Below are 25,962 nucleotides of genomic sequence, written 5' to 3' on the forward strand. Positions count from 1 at the left end.
CTTGAACTCACAGAGATTTGCCTGCCTCTGCCTCCCGAGTGCTGATATTAAAGGCATGAGCCACCACCGCCCGGCATGGCACAGTTTTGTTTTTTGTTGTTATTGTTTTTATTTTTGTAAATTTTTATTTATTTATATTTTATACATGAGTGCTCTGTTTGCCAATAGAGGGAATGATATTCTATTATGGATGGTTTTGAGCCACCATGTGGTTGCTGAGAATCGAACCTAGGTCCTCTGGAAGAGCAGCCAGTGCTCTTAACCACTGAACCATCTCTCCAGGCCCTGGCAACAGTTTTTAAAGCAGCATTTTCCTCTAGTAGCAATAGTTAGTGTGCATGAGAGTTAGAGATCTGGGACATGCTGCCTAAGTCCCGTGAGCTTCAGTGCAGCTTCCGCATGATGGGGATGGTGAAAACATGGAGGAGGCTGAGATGGAATGAGCAAGTAAGGGAACCGCCTTGAACAGGATGGAGCCACAGTGTGAGTGTCCAAGGATGTTGGTGGTTATCATTTTTATTCCCTCTCTGGTGCTGATATTGAGGCACTGAGGTTTTTTTGTGGTTGTTGTTTTGGTTTTGGTTTTTTCCAAGTAGAGTCGTGGATGTGAGAGAGCCTTGTAAAGTAAACTGTCACTGACTTGGAGGACTCTTCCCAAAAGCAGCAGGGTGAGAATGACCCCATGCTGAGGCAACACTGAACACCAATGAAGGGGCAAGCATGTTTCTCCTTGTAAACTGTAACAAAATGGAGTGAGTCAGGTTCAATGAGTTGAGGTCCATGGGTGGTTGTCTCTTCAGGGAGGTCATAGTTTCTGCACTGACCAGTATCACAGTCTCCAGCCAGCACAGATGAAACGGGACAGAAACTTAGACTGTAGCACACCATGCATGTGTTCAAGAGTCCACAGCACTCTTCCTTATCACAGGATGCAACATGCTAAGGACTTGAACTGTGTTTAAAGGACTTTAAGGAAGAAGGACTGGGCTGAGGTGTAGCTTAGTGCTACATGTGTGAGACCCTGGGTTTGATCCTCAGCAGCACACACACACACACACACACACACACACACACACACACACACTGGCCAGTGATTCTGAAAAGAGTAAATGATGGCTACAGAGAGAATGTGATTGTGTGGGGAAAGGAGGCATCTAAGGCAGAAGTCAGGCACAGGACAGCGAAGTACTAGAGGTCTCTGAGAACAGGTGCCAGGACAATGGGCATCACCTAATCTAGAAGGTCGCATACTTGCTACATGGAGAAGGGGACACAGAAACTCTAGGACATTAAACCCAATCATGAAAAGCTTTGAATTATTAAGAAATCTGGCCTCCTGCCAGGTGGTAGTGGCACACACCTTTAATCCCAGCACTCAGGAGACAGAGACAGGGGGATCTCTGTGAGCTCAAGGCCAGCCTGGTATACAGAGTGAATTCCAGGACAGCCAGAGCTACCCAGAGAAACCCTGTCTCAAAAACCAAAAAAGAAAAAAGAAACCTGGCCTTTCAGACCAAGAGCTGAAGGCAATAAAATCTAAAGTCTTATTCAGCATTATGGATCCCACCAAACAAGAGAAAACAAAACCAAGCAACAAGGAAACTCACTTACCTCCACTTAGTAATTTCATGACCAGCCAAAGTTCATCTTTGACCACAAAGGAAGTGTAATAAGTCACTACGTTGGGGTGGCTGCACTGACTCATGGCTTGAATTTCTTTCTGTAATAAATAAAAAAGATAGACATGATACAGCACTGCAGCCAGCCTGCCCTTTGTCACTCCCTGTGGGTGTCAGGCTACTGGTACAATGGCCCCCAAGAAAGTGCAGTTCACCCAGCAATCTCCTCCTCAGAAAAGAAAAGGCCAGTGAAACCTGGGCAAAGAGGAATCTGTCCCAGAGAATTATTTTTGACTATTCAGAAGACCCTGCAGGAGGGACTCTGGAGTTGAGACAGCTGGGGGGAGGCTGGAGGAGGACGCTTGGGTCGGACTGCTTGGTTACGCATTCCTCTTGCCAGTCACAGGACAGAGGGACTTCAGCCCAATGTGTTACCCAGATGACCCTCATGCTGCCAGTCAAGACCTGCAACATGGAAGTGAACGGTGCTTTCCTGAACTAGAGGCCTCGTCAGAGAGTGACAGACAAGCTACAAGGAGAACTGGGGTCCTGCTCCACTATAGAGGGTCGCATCTCCACCCACATCCTAAAGGGGACAAAACTGTCTCTGTTGCTGCAGTGTGCTACATGGTGAAATGCCAGCCTATCCCTTCCCAAACTATGCCTCAGTTGACATCCCTCCAGAAAGAAAAAAAAAAGTGGGGGAACTGTCAGGCCTGGAGATAGGCAAAATAAAACAAGCTCGGGGAACATCAGATACAGTGTCTCTCTCTGAAAGAAATACTGGCAATTGGGGCGGTGTTGATCATTCTAACGCCTCCAGTACATTCACTGTCCACTTAGCTAAAATAGCAGAGAAGCATAGCTTGCAGTTCAGTTGGCCAGACTGCCACAGAGAACAAAGTTTATGTGCTTGCATAAAATGACAAAGCTTTTGAATAAAGCCCGTGAAAAACTTCAATAAAGCTCATTTTCCTGGACTGCTCCAGTTCACATTGCTTTTACTTTGGTGTTTGAAGTCATGACCATAATAAATCATAGCTCATAACGTTGAAGTGCCATTCACTTCACAGGGCTGTCCAATGGCAAATGCACACCCTTGGTCACCAAAGCAGCCTCATACATGCTGCTGACAGTCACTGTGAAAGAAGGCTGCATCTAGGAGCATTCAAGCACAAATATTCTATTATGCACTTCTAGTTAACTTTAGAGTTAGCTCGGCTGCCCACCTAGCACTTTCTAGTTTGAGCTACTATTATACATTATCTATTATTATTACCTAATCCTCGAATTACTGCACTTCAAATAAGTTGGCCAAATAAAAACAGACAGGTAGACCAATGGAATTGAACTGAATACCCTGATACAACCCACACACCTATAAACACCTAATTTTTGACAAAGAAGCTAAAAAATATAAAATGGAAAAAAGAAAGCATCTTCAACAAATGGTGCTGGTATAACTAGATGCTGGCATGTAGAAGACTGCAGATAGATCCATATCTATCACCATGTACAAAACTCAAGTCAAAATGGATCAAAGACCTCAAGATAAATTCATCCACACTGAACCTGATAGAAGAGAAAGTGGGACGTACCCTTGAACGCATAGGCACAGGAGACCACTTCCTAAATAGAACACCAGTAGCATAGATGCTGAAAACAACAATTAGTAAATGGGACCTCCTGAAACTGAGAAGTTTCTGTAAGGCAACAAACATGGTCAAGAAGACAAAATGGCTCCCTACAAAATGAGAAAAGATCTTCACCAACCCCACATCTGACAGAGGACTGATCTCCAAAATATACAAAGAACTCAAGAAACTAGACATCAAAAGACCAAATAATTCAATTTAAAAATGTGGTACAGATCTAAACAGAGAATTCTCAACAGAACAATCTCAAATGGTGGGAAAACACTTAAAGAAATGCTCAACATCCTTAGTCATCAGGGAAATGCAAATCAAAACCACTCTGAGATTCCATCTTACACAGATCAGAATGGTTAAGATAAAAAACACAAATGACAGCTTATGCTGGAGAGTATGTGGAGAAAGGGGAACACTCCTCCATTGCTGGTGGGAGTGAAAACTTGTACAGTCACTGTGGAAAATCAGTATGGCATTTTCTCAGAAAAAATAGAGATCAACCTACCTCAAGATCCTGCAATACCACTTTTGGGCATATACCCATAGGTGGCACATTCACACCACAAGGACATTTACTCAACTATGTTCACAGCAGCATTATTCATAATAGCTAGATCTTGGAAACAACCTAGATGCCCCTCAACTGAAGAATGGATAAAGAAAATGTGGTAAGAAACAATGACATCCTAAAATCTGCAGGCAAATGGACAGAACTAGAAAAAAATCCTGAGAGGTAACCCAGACCCAGAAAGACAAATATAGTATGTACTCACTCATAAGTGGATACCAGACATAAAGCAAAAGACACCCAGCCTACAATCCATAACCAAGAAGCTTGAACCCTCTCCAGAAACAGATAAAAGCAGATGCAGAAATCCACAAGTAATCAATGGGCCAAGCTCCTGGAGTACAATCAAAACGAGAGAGGAGCAAAAATATGAACAAAGGAGTCAAGACCATGATGGGGAAACCCACAGAATCAGATGACCCAACCTAGTGAGAGATCACTAACTGTGGTCTGACAAATGGGGAACCTGCATAAGACCAAACTAGACTCCCTTAATGTAAGTGACAATGGTGTGACTAGGACAATTTATGAGGCCACTGTCAGTGCGTCCAAGACCTAACACTAATGTACAAAGTGACTTAGTGGAACCCATCTCTATATGGAGGGATACTTTGCTCAGCCTAGACCAGGGGTATGAGGGTGGAGAGGTGCCTTGGTCCTGCCTCAAAGAGATGATGGGACAGACTTAGCAGACTTCCTAGGGGAGGCCTTACCCTCTCTGAGGAGCAGATGAGAGGTGGGGTGGGAGGAAGTGAGGGGAGCAGGAGGAGAGGAGGGAGGGGGAATGGGGATTGGAGCGTAATAAATTATTATTAAAATAAATTAATAATGAAGTGAAGGAAAAAATAATTCAGCCAAAATACAGGAACATGCAACACAAGAACCTTAATACCTATATATAATTTAAAGCCCTTCCTGGATCAAGAGCCTAAGAAACTCATTGACTGCTCTATTTTCTTTTTATCTTATGCAGACATTTTCCCCCCTCACTCCCCTCAGCCAGCTAGCTCATTTTCTAGGCCTGACAATTTGGACCAAGACCTGAGACCTAAGGTCCAGGGTCATCTGTTTCTGGTATCAGGCTCTTTTGTCATTATAGAGGAAAAACTCAATACATCCCTGGGCACTCCTTGTTCAAGTCAACAGCATCCAATGGGCAATGGGATACCTCCCCAACTCAGCCTGACCCGACACAGCACGGAAACGGTATCTTGACTGCAGATATCCTCTGAATTATCACCATCCACTCATGTGAGTGAAGGCCTTCCCAGCCTCCCGCCACTCCAATCTTTCAGATTAGCATCCCAAACGCACGATGACTAGCCAATGTTCATAAATGAGGAAACTGTTTTGTCTTGAAGAAAATTAGGATTTTTAGTTCTCCGCACATAAATGGCAATGATATTGCATCCTCCTATGCACCTTACACCAAGAGTATCAAGGCATCTGATACTTCAGAGCACCCTTCCTCCCTCCCTCCCTCCCTCGTGTGTGTGTGTGTGTGTGTGTGTGTGTGTGTGTGTGTGTGTGTGTGTGCCTGCAGAGATTACAGAATTATAAAAACCGACTAGAGCTCCTCACAGATCAGCCTCCTACAACACAACCACATGGGCAGCATAAAGGCAGATCAAACAGGGGGTGGGGAGTTGGCGGAAGATTTCTGCCTCTCAGGCTCACAGGCAGCACCACAGTCATTCACCATTTAGTTTGGAGGTCCATATCCGGGCTGTGTCACAGTTTCCCAGTGTAACAGGGGCCTCTAAAGCCTAAGGGCATGATAAAAACACAGGCTGCTAGAGTTATCAGTTGCTCCCAGCACTGTCAAGGAAGCTAAATGGAGATAGAAACAACACATTTACAGGAAGAAAGGAGGTCCTCTATGGGCCTATCTGTCCCTTCATTTACATATTAGCATTTGGTTTAGCTGCCTTCTAGCAAGGTATAAAACAGTAAAAACCTGAAAAACTCTATTCGCTAAATCAAATATTCTTTCCAAAAATTAGTCCCCTTTAGAGCTGGTCTATAGCTCAATAGAGTACAGGTATGATCATCAGTACCAAAAGGGGGAAGGGAGGAAGGGGGAGAGGAAGGGGATTAGGAGGGGGACAAGGAGGAAGAGGAAAGGAAGAAAGTCTACTTTTCAAAACAGTGAAGAGGCTATTATTTGAATTTCCTCCTAACAGTCTTAGCAGTTTATTTATCCAAGCTTTCTCAATGCCCCAGGTCCATTCACATAATTAGGAAAGACATTTATTTTAAAAGTCGTTTGTTCTTTTCTCAAAAGGTAACTCATGTATTGCCCAAGGATGGGCAAATTAACATAATGAAAACTTTGTATCCAATTCTTCCTACAGCAGGATCCGGTTCTGATTGCCTTAACTGGGTCCCAGCCTGTGCAGAGTGTATTTGGAGCCAGGCTTCTGAAACTGCAACCTGCACCTGGGGTCATGTGCTCAATGTGGAAAAGCCCTGGTTCCACAGCACAGGTCTGGGGTGAGGCCTACAGTTCCTTCCAGGGGCCTGCCCAGGGGTGCTGATGCTGTGACACCAGGATCCCGGCTTGGAGTGGCAGAACTTCAAACTGAGTTTGGAGGTCAACAAGTGTCACCAGGCAGAGCAAAGGTCAGAGAACAAACACAAAGGCTGTCATGAGGGCCAGGTAGGAAGAGAGGCTGCCTAACTGAGTCCAAGTTGAGGAGAGGAGCAGGGAGCAGAGATGGAGAGAGAGGGTAATATTCAAACAGTTGGGCCTCACCAGTACAGGAAAAGTAAAAATCGTCTACACAGATGGAGAGCAGGATGTCAAAGTTGGGAGAGAGAAAAAAAAGCTAACAGAGGTCAAACTCAGGCAGCACGTGCCAGAGTTGTAGTTAAGGACACTTCCGTTGGCTCCCCAGAGTCAGTGGCAAGGACGTACATGTGTCATCAAGCGCAAACCAACACCGTATCGCCTCCAATCCGCTAACGTAGCTACACTAGAAATGCATCAATCACAGGCCAAGACAGGGCAACCCTGAAGCAGATGACACGACGACAACCCTCAGCTGGGGCCTTACGGAACAGATCAAAGGGCAACCAACAAAGGACACCTCATGGCTGAGGCAAGCTTTGCAGACAGAAGGGCACACAGGTCTTGGTCTCTCCTCTCCATGCATCTCTCTCAGACAGGATCTAACACAGTCAAGGCTGGCCTCAAACTCACTATGTAACAGTGGTAGGGATGGAAACCAGGCCCTTGTTGTGCATACTAGACAAGCACCCTTAACAACTGAGCTACATGGCCAACCTGACACAGACCCCTTACATTCTGTGTATAAAGTTTACAAAGGATTTAGAAGGGGGGAATCTCCCAATGCCAAATGAAAAAATTAATACAGTATGTATGAGGGATATCGTCTTTATTCTCCCCCATTCCAAATTCTTTGTCCTATAAATAGCACTATACAAAGACGAACCAGAGCTACAATCAGTGATCCTCTGAAAACTGTTCTTAGGCATTCCTGTGATGGCAGGCAGATGATTGGAGCAGGCGAGCCTCAGCCTTGACATGAGCCTGGGCTGTCTACACAGATCCTCCCCATGCTCAGCTCCCCAGCTCTGCCTCTCACCTCCCCTACCACCCTGGCAGGGTATTCAGCCTCTTTGGAGTCTCACTTTCCCTTCCTGTAAAAGGAAGTCAACGCCACTCTCTACTTAGGAACAGTGTGGGAAAAAGAAAGGGAGGTTTACCCATCCCCTTGCAGGTCTAGCAAGTAACATTGCACCTAAAAAGTAACCCAGGCCGAGCGGTGGTGGCGCACGCCTTTAATCCCAACACTCGGGAGGCAGAGGCAGGCAGATCTCTGTGAGTTCGAGGCTGGGCTGGTCCAACAGCCTCCAAAACAATACAGAGAAACCCTGTCTCATAAAACAAAACAAAAAAAAAATTAACCCAGGGTACCTGTTGGTCAGTGCCTAGGTCCCTTGTCTGCAGGTGACTATCTTCATATAGGTCACTCACTGCAAGGTTTAGCACCTGGCTCAGCCTTAAAGGCATAGAGTTGACCCTGGAAGCTTGTTCACCTGTCCCTGGAGAAGGTTCACGTGACACAACCACCGGCCCTGATGACTCAAGGAGCTTCCTGTACTGCAGTGTAGGCCATTTAGTTAAACCCAAACGGGGACAAGGGGGAGTCAAGAGCCAGCTTGACTACTGCTGCGGAATCTCTGCCATCTGTGCTTCCGAGTTCTTAAGCATGTGGTTCATTTATAACCCCTAGTTACACTCTACGAATCCTGGTAAGCTGCCTCAAAGTGCTTTAGGAAAAAAAAGTCTAATATATACACATGCAAAGAGTGAAAAAGAACAAGAAAACTAAGAATTTGAAAATAGAAAAAATAGGAAAAATGTGAAGTGTATGACATGTATAAATCTTACCATCTAAATGCAAGTGATAACAAAAATGTATCTTTAAAATGTATGTGATGTTCTCCTAGTATTTAAATAATCCCTTAAATGATATGTGGATAACCAAGTTAATCGAAACACTTCATCAGGGTGATGACTTAGCCACTGCTCATAACTAACCACATACCATAAAGAACAGGGTTTAAGATAAGAATAAGGGCTGGGAGTGTAGCTGAATTGGCTGAGTGCCTGCCTGCCTATGAAGCCGGAAGCCTGGGTTTCCATCCCCAGCACCACATAAAACTGAACACGGCGGTTCCTGCTCCACCTAGTGACTGGAAGCAGAAGGATAAGCAGTTCAAGATCATCCACTGCTGCATATAGAACTTTAGGCCAGCCTGGGCAAACATGAGACACTATCTCAAGAACAAATTAGTTAATTTCAAATCAAGTAAATAATAATAAACAAGTAATTTTTAATGCTTGCCAAAAACCAGAACATTAACAGAACTTTTACAAGGGCAATGTTTTCTTCTGGCTGTCAATTATAAAATGTCAGATTGATTTTTTAAATTATGAAAATGATATAGTATTACGAAAGCAAACCCTTGCATCAACAGAGAAAACCCAATTCACGGTGTGAACCAAATCTCATATCTTATACTGTTACAAATGAATCAAAAAGGCCCGTCACCACCCCCCTTTTAAAAGCACTCAGTGGGCCTTTTGCTAGTGACCCACTGAGCTGTCAAGAAGGGGCAGAGCGAAAACACCACTTTTGGGTGAAGTGGCAACCAGTGTTGTTTACTTCAAACGGTGTTGTGACAAGTGTCATGTGAAAGAGTGCTTGCATGCTCAGTGTGCGGAGGGCACTATTGAAGAGATGGCTTGTTTCTTTCTCTTGGCTTTTGGGGACTGAGTTACTGGCTGTGTGGTCCAGGCTGACCCTAATCGGACAATAACCCCATCTCTACATACAGGACTGATTTGTTTATGTCTGTTTTCTGTAGGCGCCAAAAATTTGTGTATCATCTCTGTGCAGGGCATCAAGGGACGGCTGAACAGACTTCCCGCTGCTGGCATGGGCGACATGGTGATGGCCACGGTTAAGAAAGGCAAACCAGAAAAAAAAGAATAAAAAAAATATAAAAAAAAAAAGAAAGGCAAACCAGAACTAAGGAAAAAGGTCCATCCAGCAGTGGTAATTCGACAACGAAAGTCATATCGAAGAAAAGATGGGGTGTTTCTTTATTTTGAAGACAATGCAGGGGTCATAGTAAACAATAAAGGTGAAATGAAAGGCTCTGCTATCACAGGTCCAGTTGCAAAGGAATGTGCAGACTTGTGGCCCAGGATTGCATCCAATGCAGGCAGCATTGCATGATTCTCCAGTGTATTTGTAAAATATATTCATTAAAAAGTCTTTGCTCCAAAAAAAAAAAAAAGCAAGTGAATCAAAAACTGTGCTCTGACAATCACCTCGGTGGTTATTTTCCTGTGGTTTGGTATCTGAGTTTAAGGGAGTACATTCTAATTGACAAGTAGGAAAGTTCTAGATATTTTGAAAACAGAAAGAAAAAGAAAACTTCGATAAGAGAAGCAGGAATTCTGCACCATCTTAAATCTGTAAATCTCTGTTGGAAAGTTTTGAAAGTGGAGCTGTGTCACAGGGTGGAGTGTCAGGGCTGTCCGAGGTTGGAAAATCCCTCGGGAGAGGCTGGGGACATCTGTTCACTGACAGAACAGAATGCACGTCACCGGGTTTACAAGACTGGTTGTGGAGACACGGAACTGTTTGTAATATGTATAGTATGTATAAATCACTCACTCTCTTTCTCTCTCCTCTCTTTCTCTCTCTCTCCTCTCTTTCTCTCTCTCTCTCTTTCTCTCTCTCTCTCTCTCTCTGTCACACACACACACACACACACAGAGAGAGAGAGAGACAGGCAGACAGACAGACAGACAGACAAACAGACAGAGAGCTAAAGTAATCACTCTAGAACCAGGATAACAGAAATGGGGAATTTCTTTGGTCACTGGCTTGTCAAACTCCTGGGAACCAAGGAGGCAGCTGCTAGCACCTCGACGGGCTTTCCTGTCAGACCCAATGACCAGGAATGCGAGGTGAAACCTGCCTTCTGAGGAGTATCCTGTCCCACACCTGCGAGCAGAGCCCCAGTGGAGCTCTGCCCTAGGGAGGGACCCATCCCCAGCCTTCCACACGCTTCTCCTGCACACTACGCAGTGCTCATTTTGCAGGCACAGCTTTACTGTCTGTGGAAAACCCAAACCATAACAGAAAAGAAGGCAGCAGGAGAGGGCAAAAGCATTCGTCTCAACCCAGACATTGTCCAGAGCTCGAGAAAGATGACAAAAGGTACAAAACAATGAGACATGGGGTGTGGTTTGGTGAGAGGACTTGTCCAGAATGCGAGACCCCAGGGTTCAATCCTCAGCTTCAGAAAAAAGACACAGATGCCTAAAGATGCATTCAGTGTGAAGTGCCTCCCCCACTAGGGAGATGTTTTCCTGTGTATATGGACATACGCTACGCAGATCTGCTCCTGTGTTCATGGAAAAACACTAGGTAGATCTTTTCCTGTGTATGTGGACAAACACTAGGGAGATGTGTTCCTGTACATATGAAAATCCACTAGGTAGATCCATTCCTGTGTATATGGACATACACTAGGGAGATGTGTTCTTGTACGTATGGACATACACTAGGTAGGTCTGTCCCTGTGCATATGAACACACACTAGGTTGGTCTCTGCTGCTGACAAACGGAAGCCCAAAGAATTCTCTCTTGCAGTGTTCATTTTTATCCAGTTTTTGAAAAAAAATCAGACTTAGCCACTTTGGCAAACTTTTCTAATTGTATTTACATATATTTTAATGGAAACTCAATTAGTAGTATTTAATTAGTATCTGAAGAAACTATGACATAACTTTTAAATATGATATTCTAAAACAAAACTATTTTTGCAACTAAATTATACAATTTATAAGCTAATAATATAAGTCCAGAACTACAGGAATGAATTTGCTTTGCATATAAGTAATTACTTTCTAATTCCTTTAAAATGTTCCCATATCTTCACAACAGCCTCCTCCAAATCCCACTTCGAATCCTGCCTCCAACAGGACAATACTTGAAAAAACATCACAAACACAAAAACATGTGAAAATAACTGCAAAGCTGAATGGCAAGAACACTGGCAGCTGAGACCTAGAATGTTCAAATGGTGCTGCATGCGGCGAGGTGGGCATGCGGCGAGGTGGGCATGCCATCTGTCCACAGCTGGGGAAGATGAGCCAGAGTGTGGACACACAAGTACATCCAAACCGAGTTAAACATTACTTTCGCAGATGTAAAAGAGAAAACACACTCAGAAGCTGGACTGTTCAGAGGCCAAATCGGTGAAAGCTGGAAGCTTTCTAAGTACAATAATCCTCATACAATAAAAAACAAACATGACATGAGACGGCAGCAACTTTGCTAACGCAGCATAGGCAAGGTTTGGGGGCCTTGTGGGGGTGTTGCTTGTTCTGTCTTCTTTAAGCCTCAGACAAGGGGGGAGATTCTGCTCAGAGGGTCTGAGATCCCATCACTGCAATACAGAGATGGGAAACCTGCATCTCATTATGGTCAGAGGCTAATTACCCCTCTCAAAATGATGGTGAAAGCAGGGAACCATCCAAGGCTTTTGTTTCTCCAAAACACTCTATAATTCAGAGCTAATTTATGATTCTAAGGAGGGGGAAAGAAGAAAGGAGGGTGGGAGAGAGAGGGGGGACAGAAGATTAAGAGAAAGGAAATACAGCAGCCCAGCAGCAGAAAGCAATGTCTTTTTGCTGAGGAGGAAAAAAAGGGTCTTGACTAATCGATGAATCTTGTCCGAGACAGAGCAAACTGCCTTTCCGAGGATGATGGAGAAGGGGAAGGACAAGAGCCGAAACTCTGCCAAGTGAAGGCAGCGCAGAGACTGGAGGGCTTTCCTTCTATACAGGGAAGAAGAGGGCACACTGCATGTCCCAATCGATCTGCTTCACAACAGACCGCCATTGCCACAGCGCAGTAACTGCAGCCAGTGTAAGCACAACTTGCCAGCAATTTGTATTCTTGTTTAAGTGATGCTTAAGAGTATGTTCTTATAGAACTAAGCTTTAAAGGAACCATAATTTTTGCCATCCGGTATGATTCTCTTTGAATGACAGAGACTGAGGTGACTGCGAGTCCTCCCTACCCTAGGGAGCGGTGCTGGGGGTACGTGGGAAGCAGGCAAGTCCTCTGGCTCTAGGAGCTTTTGTCCTCTACTACAGAGCTCCGCAGCCATCATTTGTATTGTCATTGTTTCCTGTCAAATGGCTTAGTTCACATCTGTCATCCATCACAAACTAAAATCATTACATAACTTAATAATGTAACCCCTGAAGTATTTTTTCCTTTCTTTTTTTTTTTCTTTTCTTTTCTCTCCTGCTCCTGCTGCCTTGTTCTCTTAAAGAAACAAGGGCTTCAGCTCCTTGGTAAGGGTCTCTCCTACAACGTACAGATTAAACTGTGTGTTCAATGGCATTGCTGTGGATGAGTGAGATGAAGCTGAATTGCCCATAGCTAAACCAAAGACAGGCTGAAAACATAGGAACTCAAGTAAGAGAAAAAGGTAAGAGGTGTATGGTTAAAGCCTAGGACTGAAGAAGAAGCTAGGGATGGTGGCACACGTCGATAATCCTGGCACTTCAGAAGCCAAGGCAGGAGAAGTGAAGTGTAAGGTAAAGTAGCTGATGAGTCAAAAATGTTCGGCAGCACGTGGATAAAGTAAAGGAAGCACGTGATGGCTGGGAGAGTTAAACTATAAGGTAAATAAAATCAATGGCATGTCTATTGGGGTTTATTTTATCTGATGAGGGTCTAAAAAGACAGATGTCTTCAAAAAAAAAAGATTAATTCTCCACTTATAGATTGGATTTTAAGAAAACTCAGAGTCCTAGAATAGTGTTCCTAAGCTTCGAGGCTGACCACAAACTAGGGAAACAAGCATTTTCAAGAAGCTCAAAGCTGTCTCCAATGGGAGCTCATCAGTCCACATGACAACGGGTCAGACCCACTTAGCAAGTCTTAAGTTCCACTTGGAGAGCAGGCAATCTGTCTGTCTATTCATCTGCGAAGGTGGCTGGAGACCAGCAGAGGGAAAAGAAGGCAGCCACTGCTCAACACCTCACTACTCCTCTCCCCACAGGCGCAGACTGCTCCGGGGTTTCCCACAGAACAGGGGCCTCTAGCTTCCAAAGCAGCTAGAAAAGGTGAAGGGAACAGATTCCTGCTCACAACTAAAAATGTCTTCCACAGGTGATATGCTACTTCAAATTTCCGTTTACACCAGTATCACCGTGCAATGGACGAATGCACGCTGACAGCAAGTGTGGGACCAACACATCCTGGATGTGATCAGAGCGCATCAAGTGTGCTTCTGACAACAGAAAGACACGAAGTAGACAGCAGCAATACACCTTCCCCGCCACAGCCTTTTCCTCCTGACAGGCTGCAGTCAGTCACAGGCAAACTCCAAAGTGACAAGAAAAATGCAAAAGGATACAGAGAGAAAGCACGAGTTTAGAGTTCTGAAATGTCAGTCAACACTTGAAGGAAACCATGCACTGTGGAGTGCTCACCTCTAGATGCTGCTGAATTACATAAAACAAGGTTTTGCAAGACCAACCAGCCTTGAAATTCAATACACATACCTGCAACTTAACCTTCGCATAGACTAAGCACACTAAAGAAATGATGTTGAAGTATCTATCAAACAAAACAGATAAAAGCATTTTTTTTGTATCTTCAACCAGCTTAACCTTGAAGAATTATAGCAGAACTCATTTCAACAGGTGAGTTTAAATCAGCAGTTACTCAGTACCAATGAGCTCATCTGACATTTACTTTCCTCCTTATGTTCTTGGAGAAGCTGGCACAGTAATAAACACTTTTAACAACTTGTCTCCTTCTTTAGCAAAACCTGGAGCCAAGGCCATGACCACAGTCAAAGGCACAGTGAGTCTGTGTGGTCAACTCTCCAAAACTGCTGGCTGGGCATGTAAATTCCCCTTATCATGGGACAAGGGCCATGGACTCCCAGAGAGAACTTAGGTTTGGGACTAGAGCAGGGAGTGGGGGGGGAAGGGGGATGAAAATTCCTTGGGGGAGGGCAGATGTTCCAGGAGCTAGTAAATAGTTGATAACTGTGACTTCTATGACATAATGCTCTCACAAGATAAAGACCCCAGTGGCCATTGTTTCTTCTAAGAACAATGGTTTCCAGTTAACACATGGCACCCTCTGTGAGATGATGCAGTGCCCCAACGTGAAGATAATACACCCTCATGGAATTAAAGGATTAATAGGATACCGGATGTCCAAACACTGCCAAAATGTGAAGCCATAGGAATAATAAAAGTGCAAGCAACGGCAGTACTGGAGGTCGAAAGGGCACAGCATCTCTGCTCCACACAAAGCGCCTGTGTCAATCATCTGGACCACAAAAGCAGGCTATACTGATGACCCTGGGCAGGCTAAACTCTAAATCCTTAATTATTTTTGTGCGAAAAGAAATTAGGAATCCAAGTATATCCTGAAGGACCAGAGCCATTCCTCCCACCCGCTCTGAAAAAAACCAAAGCACTAATAGCAAAGGTTCAAAGCAGTAAAGACCAAAGCAATACATTTATTAGTTTGGCATGAAATTTTCAATTTCCATAATCTTATTTTATTATGTTTATTACATTTATTTTATTATACTTAAATAAGTATGCATGTATTCTATGCAGCTTGGGCACTACAGTGAGAGAAAAGAGGTCAGAAGAATAAATTGACCACTGCTGACAGAAAACTGATAAAGACCGATGGAGTCAAGTACAAAGGAGTAAAAGGCCCAGCCCCTAGCCAGACAGTGAAGTTGCCTGCAGGCTGTGATGGTATACTTACTGTCAGGCTTACTGTCCTAAGAAATGGAAGAAAGAGACTGGAGCGAGGAAGTCTCTGGGGCCTCCAATCTAGCCCTAACTGGGCCATCATACCTGTTTTCCAACTGTGATACAAAGCTACCAATGGCCCTGGCTAGCCAGGAGCTTGAAAGAGACCAGACCACAGCACCAGGGCAGCCCAAAAGCTGCTCCCAAGACTGCAGCGCAAGGCACTCAAACTGGACACACTCTAAATACTCAGCTGGTAGTCAAAAGGTGACTCGGGCCCCAACAGAGCACCGCCATGAAACGCAAACATTACAGGCAAGCTCTTGAGGGGCATTTCAAACAATGTGTAAATGTTAATGTATAGTTCATATACAGAAAAAAAATATGCACCCTCACGCACAGCCGCAGAATTTGAAGACTCACATGAGACCTCCGGAATCCTCCAATTCAGCTCTCTCTTAAAATGACCCAAAGCTATTAGGCAATGCCACTAAAGTTGAAAACAAGTTAGTGGCTAATACAGGACCCAACTTTCCCCACATTTTATTCAATGCTTTTTCCACTCAGGGAAGGTGACCTTGAAGACTGGTAAATGACAAAGGCACAATTGTACTGGTCACTACAGTTAGAAACAGATTAAGTCCTACGCAGTAGCAATGCCCATGTAAGCAATGCACAGCTGAAATTTCTAGAGGGGGGAGAAAAAAAAACGAAAGTGAGTGATGTTTTTAAATTAACATTTAATTGCCGAAGCCCTTGCTTTAATCTGGGCTTTGGCTGGCAGTCCTTTGCTTCAATCCCAGGGAGATCTGTGCATTGTGTAATCTGATTTAAAATGGAAGATCTGGAAAAGTACAGCTTTCTCCTTGAACTTAATTTATACTATAGTGTACTGTAATTAAGCCTGAAATAAAAGCTATATTCTGAGGAGAGACAAAAAGCTCTTGTTAATGGCATTCCATTCCCAGTGTAGAATAAAACAAAGGGCTTCTTTATGTGGAGCCAACTGTCATTATACTTTGTAGCTTGTATGGTGCTGCTGGACTAATATTTGTGCTGGGATTAGCGTTGGGATAACCCATCGGTTAACTCCTCCACTGCAGTTTTATCCTGAAATAAATGGCCAAAAGGGAGAAAAAAAAAAACCTGGCAGGCAGAACAACAACTATATTTATGAGATTATACTCTAAAACCCTTCACAGTTTGCTGGGTAACTAATAACCATTTGCTAAGCTGTTCATTTAATAATGAGTCAGTTAATCCCAAAGCAAATGTTCCTTCAACCAACCAATGCTACTGCTATAGTCAGATCCACACCGACAAGCTCCAGGTGTTTATGTAAGCGCCTCATTTCAAATGACAAATGCCAGGTAACCACAAAAGAGGGGGCAGGAAAACCCAAAACCTAAATTTGTGTGCGATTCTGTGATTTATAAAAGCAGAAATGACCTAAAAGTACTTCTGAAGGAACCCATAGCTGTGTCACGAACTCTTAGGTAAGTCCCAGGAGATGGCCGACATCTGAACTCTGGGGTCAGAAATCACATGACCTCAGTTCAGAGCACGGGATGTGTTCCTTTGGTGTCACACTGAGACCAATGGGGCTGTGCAGCCTGAACACTGTGTATCACAGCCACTTTTTCATGTGGTAGAGAATGGTCACTCGGGGGAGAGGAGAGGAGTGTGGGGACTCCCGAGAAACACCACCCACCCACACCCCTCCATCCCGACAAGCCCGGGGCCAGGGAGGGCAGGCAGCAGGCAACCCCTTCCCTTATACTCACTAACAGCTCGTCCATACTCGTCTGGCATTTTTCCAAGTTGATCCGCTTTATGGCTACACGTTCCTGCCTGGGTTTGCATAGGGCTGCCTGGACCACAGCAGTTGCTCCGCTACCTGTAACAAAATAAAAACATCAGCTATCAAAAGGCACCAGCTCACCTTGCTTACGCACCTCTCTATTTAAATGTCTGTCAAGTCTCTGACTGAACGTATTCAAACATTACGCATGACATCTTCAAGGAGCCCCTTGAGTAAGTCATAAAATGGTTCTCTAGAGGAGGGTTTCCAGGTGTCCCTATGAGGACACAGGGACAGGCAATGCAAGCACAGCTCTGCTTGAAGTGGTTATGACCCTTAGGTCCTGAATCCCTTCAACTATACTTCTATCTCGGGCTCGCCCTCCACTTCAGTGCAGTTCTTCTGGGGTGCTTCAGGATGTCTAGCAGGTCCTGCCTGAGATTTAGCTTCCTGAACACTCGGGGGGGGCAGTTCTTGCTCTGCAATTAGAAAAACAGAAATCTGCCCTAGGATCCTCATGTCTAAAACGCAGCTCTTCAGGATGCCAAGCAAAATAATGCAAGTATGTAATTACAAAAGCTCTTGGCATGCACGGGAACTTTGTGTTTTTAAGGTCTCTTGATCATTAGCTAATGCACTCCAACTCCTAAAAGACGAGGGAGACACACTGTTATCCATGTTTTATAGAAGTGGAATGTAGAGGGGTAATGACTTGTGGCACAACACCAAGACCTTCTGATCAGATTTAGAGTCCATCGGGGCAAAAGACCCCCAGAGCAAGGCATCTTAATTCCACAGATGAAGCCAAGCAATGGTATCGCAGTCACATAAACTCCCTCCTACTCCTAGATGTCCAATGAGAGAACACAGCCTGACCCCGGGACTGTACAAAAGGGGACAGAGGTGACTCTAACGTCCACCCATAAAAGCTGATTTAGGAAAGGTGGTGTGCGCCCCCGGTCCCCGTCAGCTGGGGACTGCTGACCTAGGGACTTGGAGGTAGAGCCTAGTGCTCCCAACTAGTTCTCTCCCTTCAAGAGGCCCAACCTGTGTGAACCCCATGCGCTGACCACCCACAGCACAGTAGCGTTACAGCCATAAAATTCCCGCTAAAGCTTGTACATTTTTATTATCGGCCTCATTTTATATGTGAGAAAATGGGAACCTGGCAACGTTGCCCAAGGTCACATAGCTAATAAGTAAGTGCCTGGGCTGGGATCTGAGTCAGGGTGCCAGACGCCCACATCTGTGCAGTTTCTCTACTTCCCACAAGCCAGAGCACAGCCTGCCCTTCCTCGCTTGCTTTGGCCTTGCCAGGAGAGTATTTCTTCAGTACTCAGTGGCTCAACCAGAGAGAACCGACCCGGAGAAAAGGCGCGAGAATACAGGAAGAGCACTGTTGTGGGGACACGGTCTTCCTCTCTCCCAAACCCAGGGCTACATGAGTCTCAGTCCCACCACATTGGTCTCACAGCCCCTAGAGCTGGCTTCAATGAAGAATGTTCCATATACCAAGTTAAACACTACAGAAGAGTCCTGCTGATAGCAAAACGTGTTTTCCATCCCCCAGAAACAAGAGAACAAGAGTCAGTGAAGGGAGCCGCGGAGAAAGAGCTAAGTAGCTGGTAAGCAGTGGGCCTGGGACCCAGCAGAAAAATCAACCAAACATTTTACCTAGCTGATGGCAGTGTGCCATAACATTCTCCAGCCAGTTTTCCCACCCGGCTCTTTTTTTTTTTAAGATTTATTTATTATGTATACAGTGTTCTGTATGCAAGTGTGCCTGCAGGCCAGGAGGGCACCAGATCTCATTACAGATGATTGTGAATCACCATGTGGTTGCTGGGAATTGAACTCAGGACCCCTGGAAGAGCAGTCAGTGCTCTTAACCTCTGAGCCATCTCTCCAGCCCCTGCTCTTGCACCCTTAAAACACCATCCTGAGTAGTTTCTAATCAGTGCAATTGAAGAACAGAAAGCAGGCCAGCTCCCAGGAAGGACTGAACAGCCCTTCCCATCTGCCCTTGACTTAAAATCCCAGACTTCCACTAACACATTCAAGAATGCAGTCACAAACAAGAATGCGAAAAAGCACCAGGAGGTGGTGGTGCATGCCTTTAACCCCAGCACTTGGGAGGCAGAGGCAGGCAGATCTCTGTGAGTTCCAAGCTAGCCTGGTTTACGAAGCTATAAAGAGAAACCCTGTCTCAAAGAGAATTCGGAAAAGCAGAAGTGGCAAGTCTCCCGCTCTATGGGACTCTTACTGCATTTTATCTCTACAGGGCAAATATGAAACTATATGGCAGAAATCCACTGCGCTAGCAAGAAAGGATACAATCATCTCCTGAACACTGGGACCTTTCACTCTGAATCCAGAGAAATCCTTTTACAGCAAAAGGCATCAAGAACCAAGTTGAAAGGAGTGGGCATTCTAAAGACCAAGTCTACCCCCTCACCGTGAGGCAGAAGACAAGGGAATTTTTTTCCCTCTTGAAATAATTGAAAACATAGGCTTAGGACTCCAGAACAAGGCATGACGGTTGGTGTTTGTTTGTTTGTTTCCAAAATGCCAGCGAGGACACACCGGTCATGAACTCTGTGGGTGGGTGGAGGCTAGTACCTTCTGGAAGGCAGCTTCAGAATGTAGCTTGCCAAGGAGGGGTGAGAACAGCTTTATGTAGCTCTGGTTCAAAGTGTGTTCTACTGTGAGTCGTGATTAAAACTTGGAAGCCTGCTGCACCAGAGTGGAGAGTCCCAGGGGAGAAGGAATTCCATGCTTTGTCACCAAAGGAAGAGGTGACCTAACAACTTTTCAAGGGCCCATTTAGAAACAGTGAGACAGTTTTGCTTTAAGGATCTGTAGGTACTTTGCTGAACAGATGAAAAGGAAACCTTAAAATGTAGGCTTAGAAATCCAGGAGATAAACAAGGGTTAGCAGTATGAGGTCAAGTGGAAGCAAGGGAAATGGTCAATGGAGCTTTTTCTCAGCGCTCAACTACGACTCACTAATATTTATTTGATGGTGTGTTTCTAATACCTGTCATCCTTGAGACCAAGAAGCCTTGAACATTTCTCATTTTATTCCAGACTCCTGTCCAAAGTGAATTAAAACATTCTATAGGATGCTGGCCCATGCCATACTTAAAAAAAAAAATTCTTTCTGTCTTTTCAGCCAGTTTTAAGTCTATGTATCTCAATTCATTTCTTTGGCAATTCCAGGCAGAGAACAGCTTTTAAGCTTTAGATAGAAATTATTGCTGGACAGTGGTGGCACTAGTCTTTAATCCCAGCACTCAGAAGGCAGAGGCAGGCGAATATCTGTGAGTTCGAGGCCAGCCTGGTCTACAAAGCATATTCCAGGATTATGGTGATCGTAGACAGTGGCCGTTTCCTTGAACTCCTGACCAGGGTACAGGTGAGTCTTTGGGTGGATGTGTATTCTCATCTCCTCATCTGTACTGTTGCTTGGACTGAGCTGATCAACAGAAACTTGCATAGCTATGCCCACACTTTGATCTACCCGAAGAAATACTTCCTGGACATGTAATTTAGTGTCATAATTTTGGATTCAAAAAGTCCCTAAGAAACACAGTCTTTGGTGTTTCTTATATTTAAAAAACATATATCATATCAGTGTTGCCAGAAATATCTGAACAGTATGGTCAAAGCTCTTAATTCTATGACCCATGTAGCAAATTCCTCCTTGTATGTAGTGCTGGTACAAAAATGTCTCATTCCTAAACAACTTAAGAGAAAATTAGACACATATTATTCTTTCCTTTGCTGTTGTGAAAATCAGAAATGAAATGTAAATTTCTTCTTTAACCACAAGAAGTGTCTTAGTGGGTGTCCCCTGTGACTTCCTTCTCCTCCCCATCACCCTGCACATTATTTCTTCATACTTAACTTAGAAGTATTTCCCTTATATAATCCAATGTTCATAGAGTCTAACCCAGTAACAACTCCTTGAAACACCAGTCCCTGGCTTCCTAACTGGAAAGCCTAGGCTTAACAGCCACAAGAAAACTTCAGACACAAAAAGGCAGCAAGAGGTCTTCACTGATATTAATTCATCAGCAAACAGTAACTAAAACCCTACCATGTGGCAGGCAATTCACTAGAAGATAAAAGTCCAAAGGTGAATGCTCCTGATACAAGCGGGATAAATCCTAGGAGACCATTCCCTATGAAGAATAAAGACGGAGCTGGGCAGCTGCAGTGGACTGAGCTTTCACTACAGACTACAAATACATACGGTAAAAGCCCCAACCCACAGTGAACTTAGAAAAAGGGCTTTGGGGGTGGTATAGAAAACTAAGGTTCATCAGTATCATATTAGTAGCATAACTGACAAGCAAGAATTCTCATTCCTCTCGCCCCACCCAGAGGAAAGGTACTGACTGGGTCTACAAACAGGAAGACAGACTCACAGAAAACATGTAGGCCAGCACCCTGAGCTACACTGCCCAGCCTCCTGAACTATGGAAGTAAATTTTAGTCTGTGGTTCAGGCCACTTGAACTATGATATTTTGTTACAGCTTCCAGGAAAGACTGACACAAAGCCATTTAGTGTCTATTCTAAGCCACTTTTTCACTTACACCTATGGTGAATGCCAGGCTAATTACAAGTTCTGACCTAATTAAGTCAATGACCAGAGGCAAGAATCACCTGAGGGCCTTTGGTAAATCACTGTAGTTTCTACATCTTAGGTTAGCAAGATCATTAAAAATGAGGTTAGATGACTGTCTTAGTCACTGTGCTATTGCTGGGAAGAGACACATGACCAAAAAAACTCTTGTCAAGAAAGCATGTATTTGGGAGTTTGCTTGCAATTTTAAAGGGTGAGTCCATGAACATCAGGAAACAGACAACCATGAGATGGAGCAGTAGCTGAGAGTTTTACATCCTGATCTACAGGCAGCAGGTAGACAGACACCTAGGCTAACATATGCTTTTGAAACCTCAAAGCTCACCCCAGTGACATACCTCCTCCAACAAGGTCACACTACTCCAACAAGGCCACACCTCCAAATCCTTCCCCAACAGTTCCACTAACCGGGGACCAAGCATTAAACATATGGACCTGTGGGATCATTCACATTCACAACACCGCAATGAAGACTCTACTCATCCAAGGTATGAAGCCCCTCTGTGATTTCAGAACTAATGTCTAAACTTCAGCTTCCTTAAAGGACTCATACAAGCTACTTATATGGCTAAATAGCATAATGTTTCACATCTCTGGAAAACAGCAACCCAGTAAATGTAAGGCACTTCTGCTGGGACTCACTACTCCCTGCAAACCATGAAAAAGGCCAACTTTAACTACAGGCTATATGTCTATAGCACGCAAGAGACACAGGCCAAAGCTCTTCTGTGTTAGAAACAATGCTTAGCATTAGGAAGGTTTTGCTGCTTTGAAGGGAAGGAGAGAGCTCTAAAAGCAAAAGGCTGAATGCTTCTTCATGTCTGAGACAACATGATTCACAGGAGAACCTAACAGGTAAAAGATCGCTCAGTGAATTCAGCAGCAGTAACTAATGAATTACTATTCTACAGCAAGACTTGATGTAATCAACTTTAGTTGTATCCTAAGACACAACTTTAAATCATCTTTGACTATTGATTACATAGGTTCACACCCTAATGCTACTCCATATTAACTGTTTATCCTTAGATGAATTATTTAACTTCTCCATGCCTCCATTTCTTATCTGTTAGACGGTGGTAAGAATATCCAGCTTAAAGGGAGGGTTGTCAGGATCTAGCAAATTAATTCATGGGAAACTCTTGGAATGGTGTCCAGTACATGATAAGCCCCAACTAAAATTTAGTGTCTGAGTTAGGGTTTCTGTTGCTTTGATGAAATACCATGACCAAAAAGCAAGCTGTGGAGGAAAGGGTTTGTTTGGTTTATACTTCTACATTGCTATTGATGACTGAAAGAAGTCAGAGCAAGAACTCAAGCAAGGCAGGATCCTAGAGGCAGGAGCATTACAGAGACCATGGAGGATGCTGCTTACTGGCTTGATCCTCACGACTTGGTCATCCTGCTTTCTTGTAACACCCAGGCCCACCATCCCATAGATGGCACCACCCACCAAGGGCTAGGTCCTCCCCCATTGATTTCTAATTGTGAAAATGCCTTACGTCTGGATCTCATCGAGGCATTGCCTCACTTGAGGCTCCTTTCCCTCCGATGACTCTAGCTTGTGTCAAGTTGGCACACAAAACCAGCCAGGACAGCTAGCATTGCTCTCTAAGGAAGTCTTTCCAGGTCATATGGTATCCCATCAACTTGTCATTTTAATACTGTATAATATTCCATGGCATTGATGCATCCTAATTTATTCAGCTCTTGTGCTAAAAGAGTATCTCTTATAATAAACAATATCTTTCCCTCTAATAACCAGTTACATCTAGTCACACACACACACATACAGGTACACACTTATTCCACAACTAAGTTAGTTCATGTTAAAGTCAGGATGCAGTTGATTTCCCAGTAACAACTTTCCCTAAGTTGCAAGGCTGAGGCTGGACATGGCATTAGCTCTGACATTCACGATGGCCACTGGAAAGGAGTCTATCATCACACTCTACTAACATGAGGAACACCAAGCCAAACTTTAATAAGGGCTAGAGCCTTTCCCAGCACACAGAAGGATGCTTTAATTATGTTCCATCAGCCATATACCCACTCTGCCAGCGGGCACAGGCCAGAGCCATATCAGGTTTTCTTTATAGAAGTGTTGGCATGTGGTGTATAGAACACAAAACAAATGGCTTTGGCTCACATGCTTTCTTCCAGCCCTCCTTGCCCAGCTTACTCTGTTCTATTTATATCCAACCTTACAGCACACCAAGCCAACCAGTCACATGACGACCAGAAACTGACCAGGGAAGATGCTGATGAATGGATGCACACTGGTGAGAATTACAGAGGTATAGCCACTTAGCCTGGAAAGACTGTCTGAACTTGCAGAAAAACAGCAAAGTCAAATTTATGTCAGATCTCCCCAATTGTTAAGGTTGGTGTTGAGTTTGTTGTTGCTGTTTTCAACATAAAAGCATTGAGTCAAGAAGAAGTTGTTCTTGGGCCACATTTTGCTTAAAAATAAGACTGGTATTTGGTTTCCCCCGTGTAACCACTCTTACCTGATGGCCCAAATTTTAAAATATCTATTAGGTCATGCACATAAAGCTGTCATCTATCTGGATGAAAAATGACTGTGTAACTGGTGTGATGGTGCTGGGAAATTAAACTTTCACATATAAGAGTGAAACCCGATCCTTATCTCTCACCCTGTACAAACAGCAACTTTAGATGAATCAAAGACCGCAATGCTAGACCTGAAATGCTGAAACTATCAAAAGAAAAAAGTAGAGAAAACACCTCGGGGTGCATCTGGGGCTTTCTGGAAAGAACTCTATTTGCTCAGGAAACAATAGCAACAAACTAAACTTCATGAAATTCAACACTTCTGCTCAGAAAACAATCAGGTGAAGAAGCATCCTCCAAAGCAGGTGAAAACCTACTAAATACAGGTGTAAGGACCTAGGATACACAAGGCACTGGAAAAAAATGAAGAAACATAAAAGCAAGCAAACCTATGGACATGCCAGCTAATGCTGATGTGTGATGGAGATGGCGCAGCTGGTGAATTACTTGATGCACAAGCATGAGGACTTGAGTTTGGATCCCCAGCACCTATGTCAAGAAAGCCAACTGCAGGAGCAGGTAATCCCAGCCCTAGAAAGGAGGACCTCTGCTGGCTAGCCCGTCTAGCTAAATCAATCAACTCTAAGTTTGTGAGACACTCTGTCTCAAAACCTAAGGTGGGCATCAACTGAGGAAGACATGTGATATTCTCCGGCCTTAACATACAAGCACACACAAACACAGACAAATACAAAACATGACCTACAACTGGCCAATCAACGTGTGAAAAAAATGTTCAACCAGCACTAACCATCAGAGGAATGCGAATTACTACTTCACACTGAGATTCCAAACTCACCCTAGTCAGAATGGCAGTCAAGAGAGAAAACAACTAATAAATGATGGCAAGGAAAATGGCAAAAGGGAACTCTTATGGAGTCCTGGTGGGAATGTGAACCAGCCCAGGCACTATGGAAATCAGCATGGAGGTCCCTCCCAAAATGAAAACTAGACCTATTATTTCACCCATCTCCATATACTGGCCGACAGCCTATCACAGAGACATCTGCACAGCAATGTGTACTAAAGCAGTGTTCAGAAGTGCTAAACTCATCAAAACCATGTAGTTAAAGCACAGGGGGGAAAAAAGTAGACCCAGATTCTGAAAGCAGGAACCTGGGGTGTGAAATCAAACTAGACAGATGTAAATAAACTCATCTGAGCCTCCAGGGTAAATCATAAATAACAAAATCATATTCTTTCCAACAACATATATGCAAATGAAGACTGAGATTAAGGGAACTAAGTCAATCTCAAGACAAACTGCATATTTTTTATGATTCATGAATCCTGAATTTTATATAGATACATAAAGTCATATATAAATGACATGAAAATAAAATCATGTATCTCATGTATGAAATATGACATGCCATTATGTTGCACATGTGGGATCACATATCTGTATGACATGAAAGTAGAAGCAAAACTGACTAGGAAAACGAAGAGGACCAATGGAAAGAGGGACAGGGAGACAAAAGATTTTAAGGTTTATAAGTGGAACATGCTCAAAATACATTGCATGTGTACATGAAAATACCCTTATAAACCCCAGTACGCCAATCAAAATTATCACACTGCAAATGGTTCGACACAGTATGACCATGTTTCAGGGAACTAGCCCAAACTGGTTTACTATATGTTGCCTTCAACTCAACCTATTGTTTTCATGCAGGGAACAAGCCTCACAGAGCGAGGAACACACAGTGGCATCGCAAATCACTCATAGAGAAGGGTAACTGGAAGAA

The 25,962-nt window shown here is 43.9% G+C and overlaps 1 protein-coding gene and 1 non-coding gene across 4 annotated transcripts in view; one reads left to right on the forward strand and one right to left on the reverse strand.

The window, feature by feature from the left end:
* Positions 1-25,962, reverse strand: part of Stk39 (serine/threonine kinase 39) — a 273,394-nt gene that overhangs the window by 191,933 nt on the left and 55,499 nt on the right. For all 3 annotated transcript variants that reach the window (XR_005877175.1, XM_021232850.2, XM_040745499.1), the window contains exons 2-3: positions 16,974-17,086; positions 1,612-1,720 (exon numbers count right to left, since the gene is read on the reverse strand). Coding sequence is in view for 2 of the 3 variants with exons in the window: in XM_021232850.2 (XP_021088509.2) it covers positions 1,612-1,720; positions 16,974-17,086 (222 nt within the window). In the remaining variant the exon portion in view is untranslated. The remainder of the gene's footprint in view (positions 1-1,611; positions 1,721-16,973; positions 17,087-25,962) is intronic.
* Positions 8,922-9,053, forward strand: LOC121140594. Its single transcript, XR_005877518.1, has one exon. It is a non-coding gene; the product is annotated as a small nucleolar RNA SNORA21 (small nucleolar RNA).

This window comes from Mesocricetus auratus, unplaced genomic scaffold, assembly GCF_017639785.1.
Source record: "Mesocricetus auratus isolate SY011 unplaced genomic scaffold, BCM_Maur_2.0 Super-Scaffold_100004, whole genome shotgun sequence".
NCBI lineage: Eukaryota > Metazoa > Chordata > Mammalia > Rodentia > Cricetidae > Mesocricetus > Mesocricetus auratus.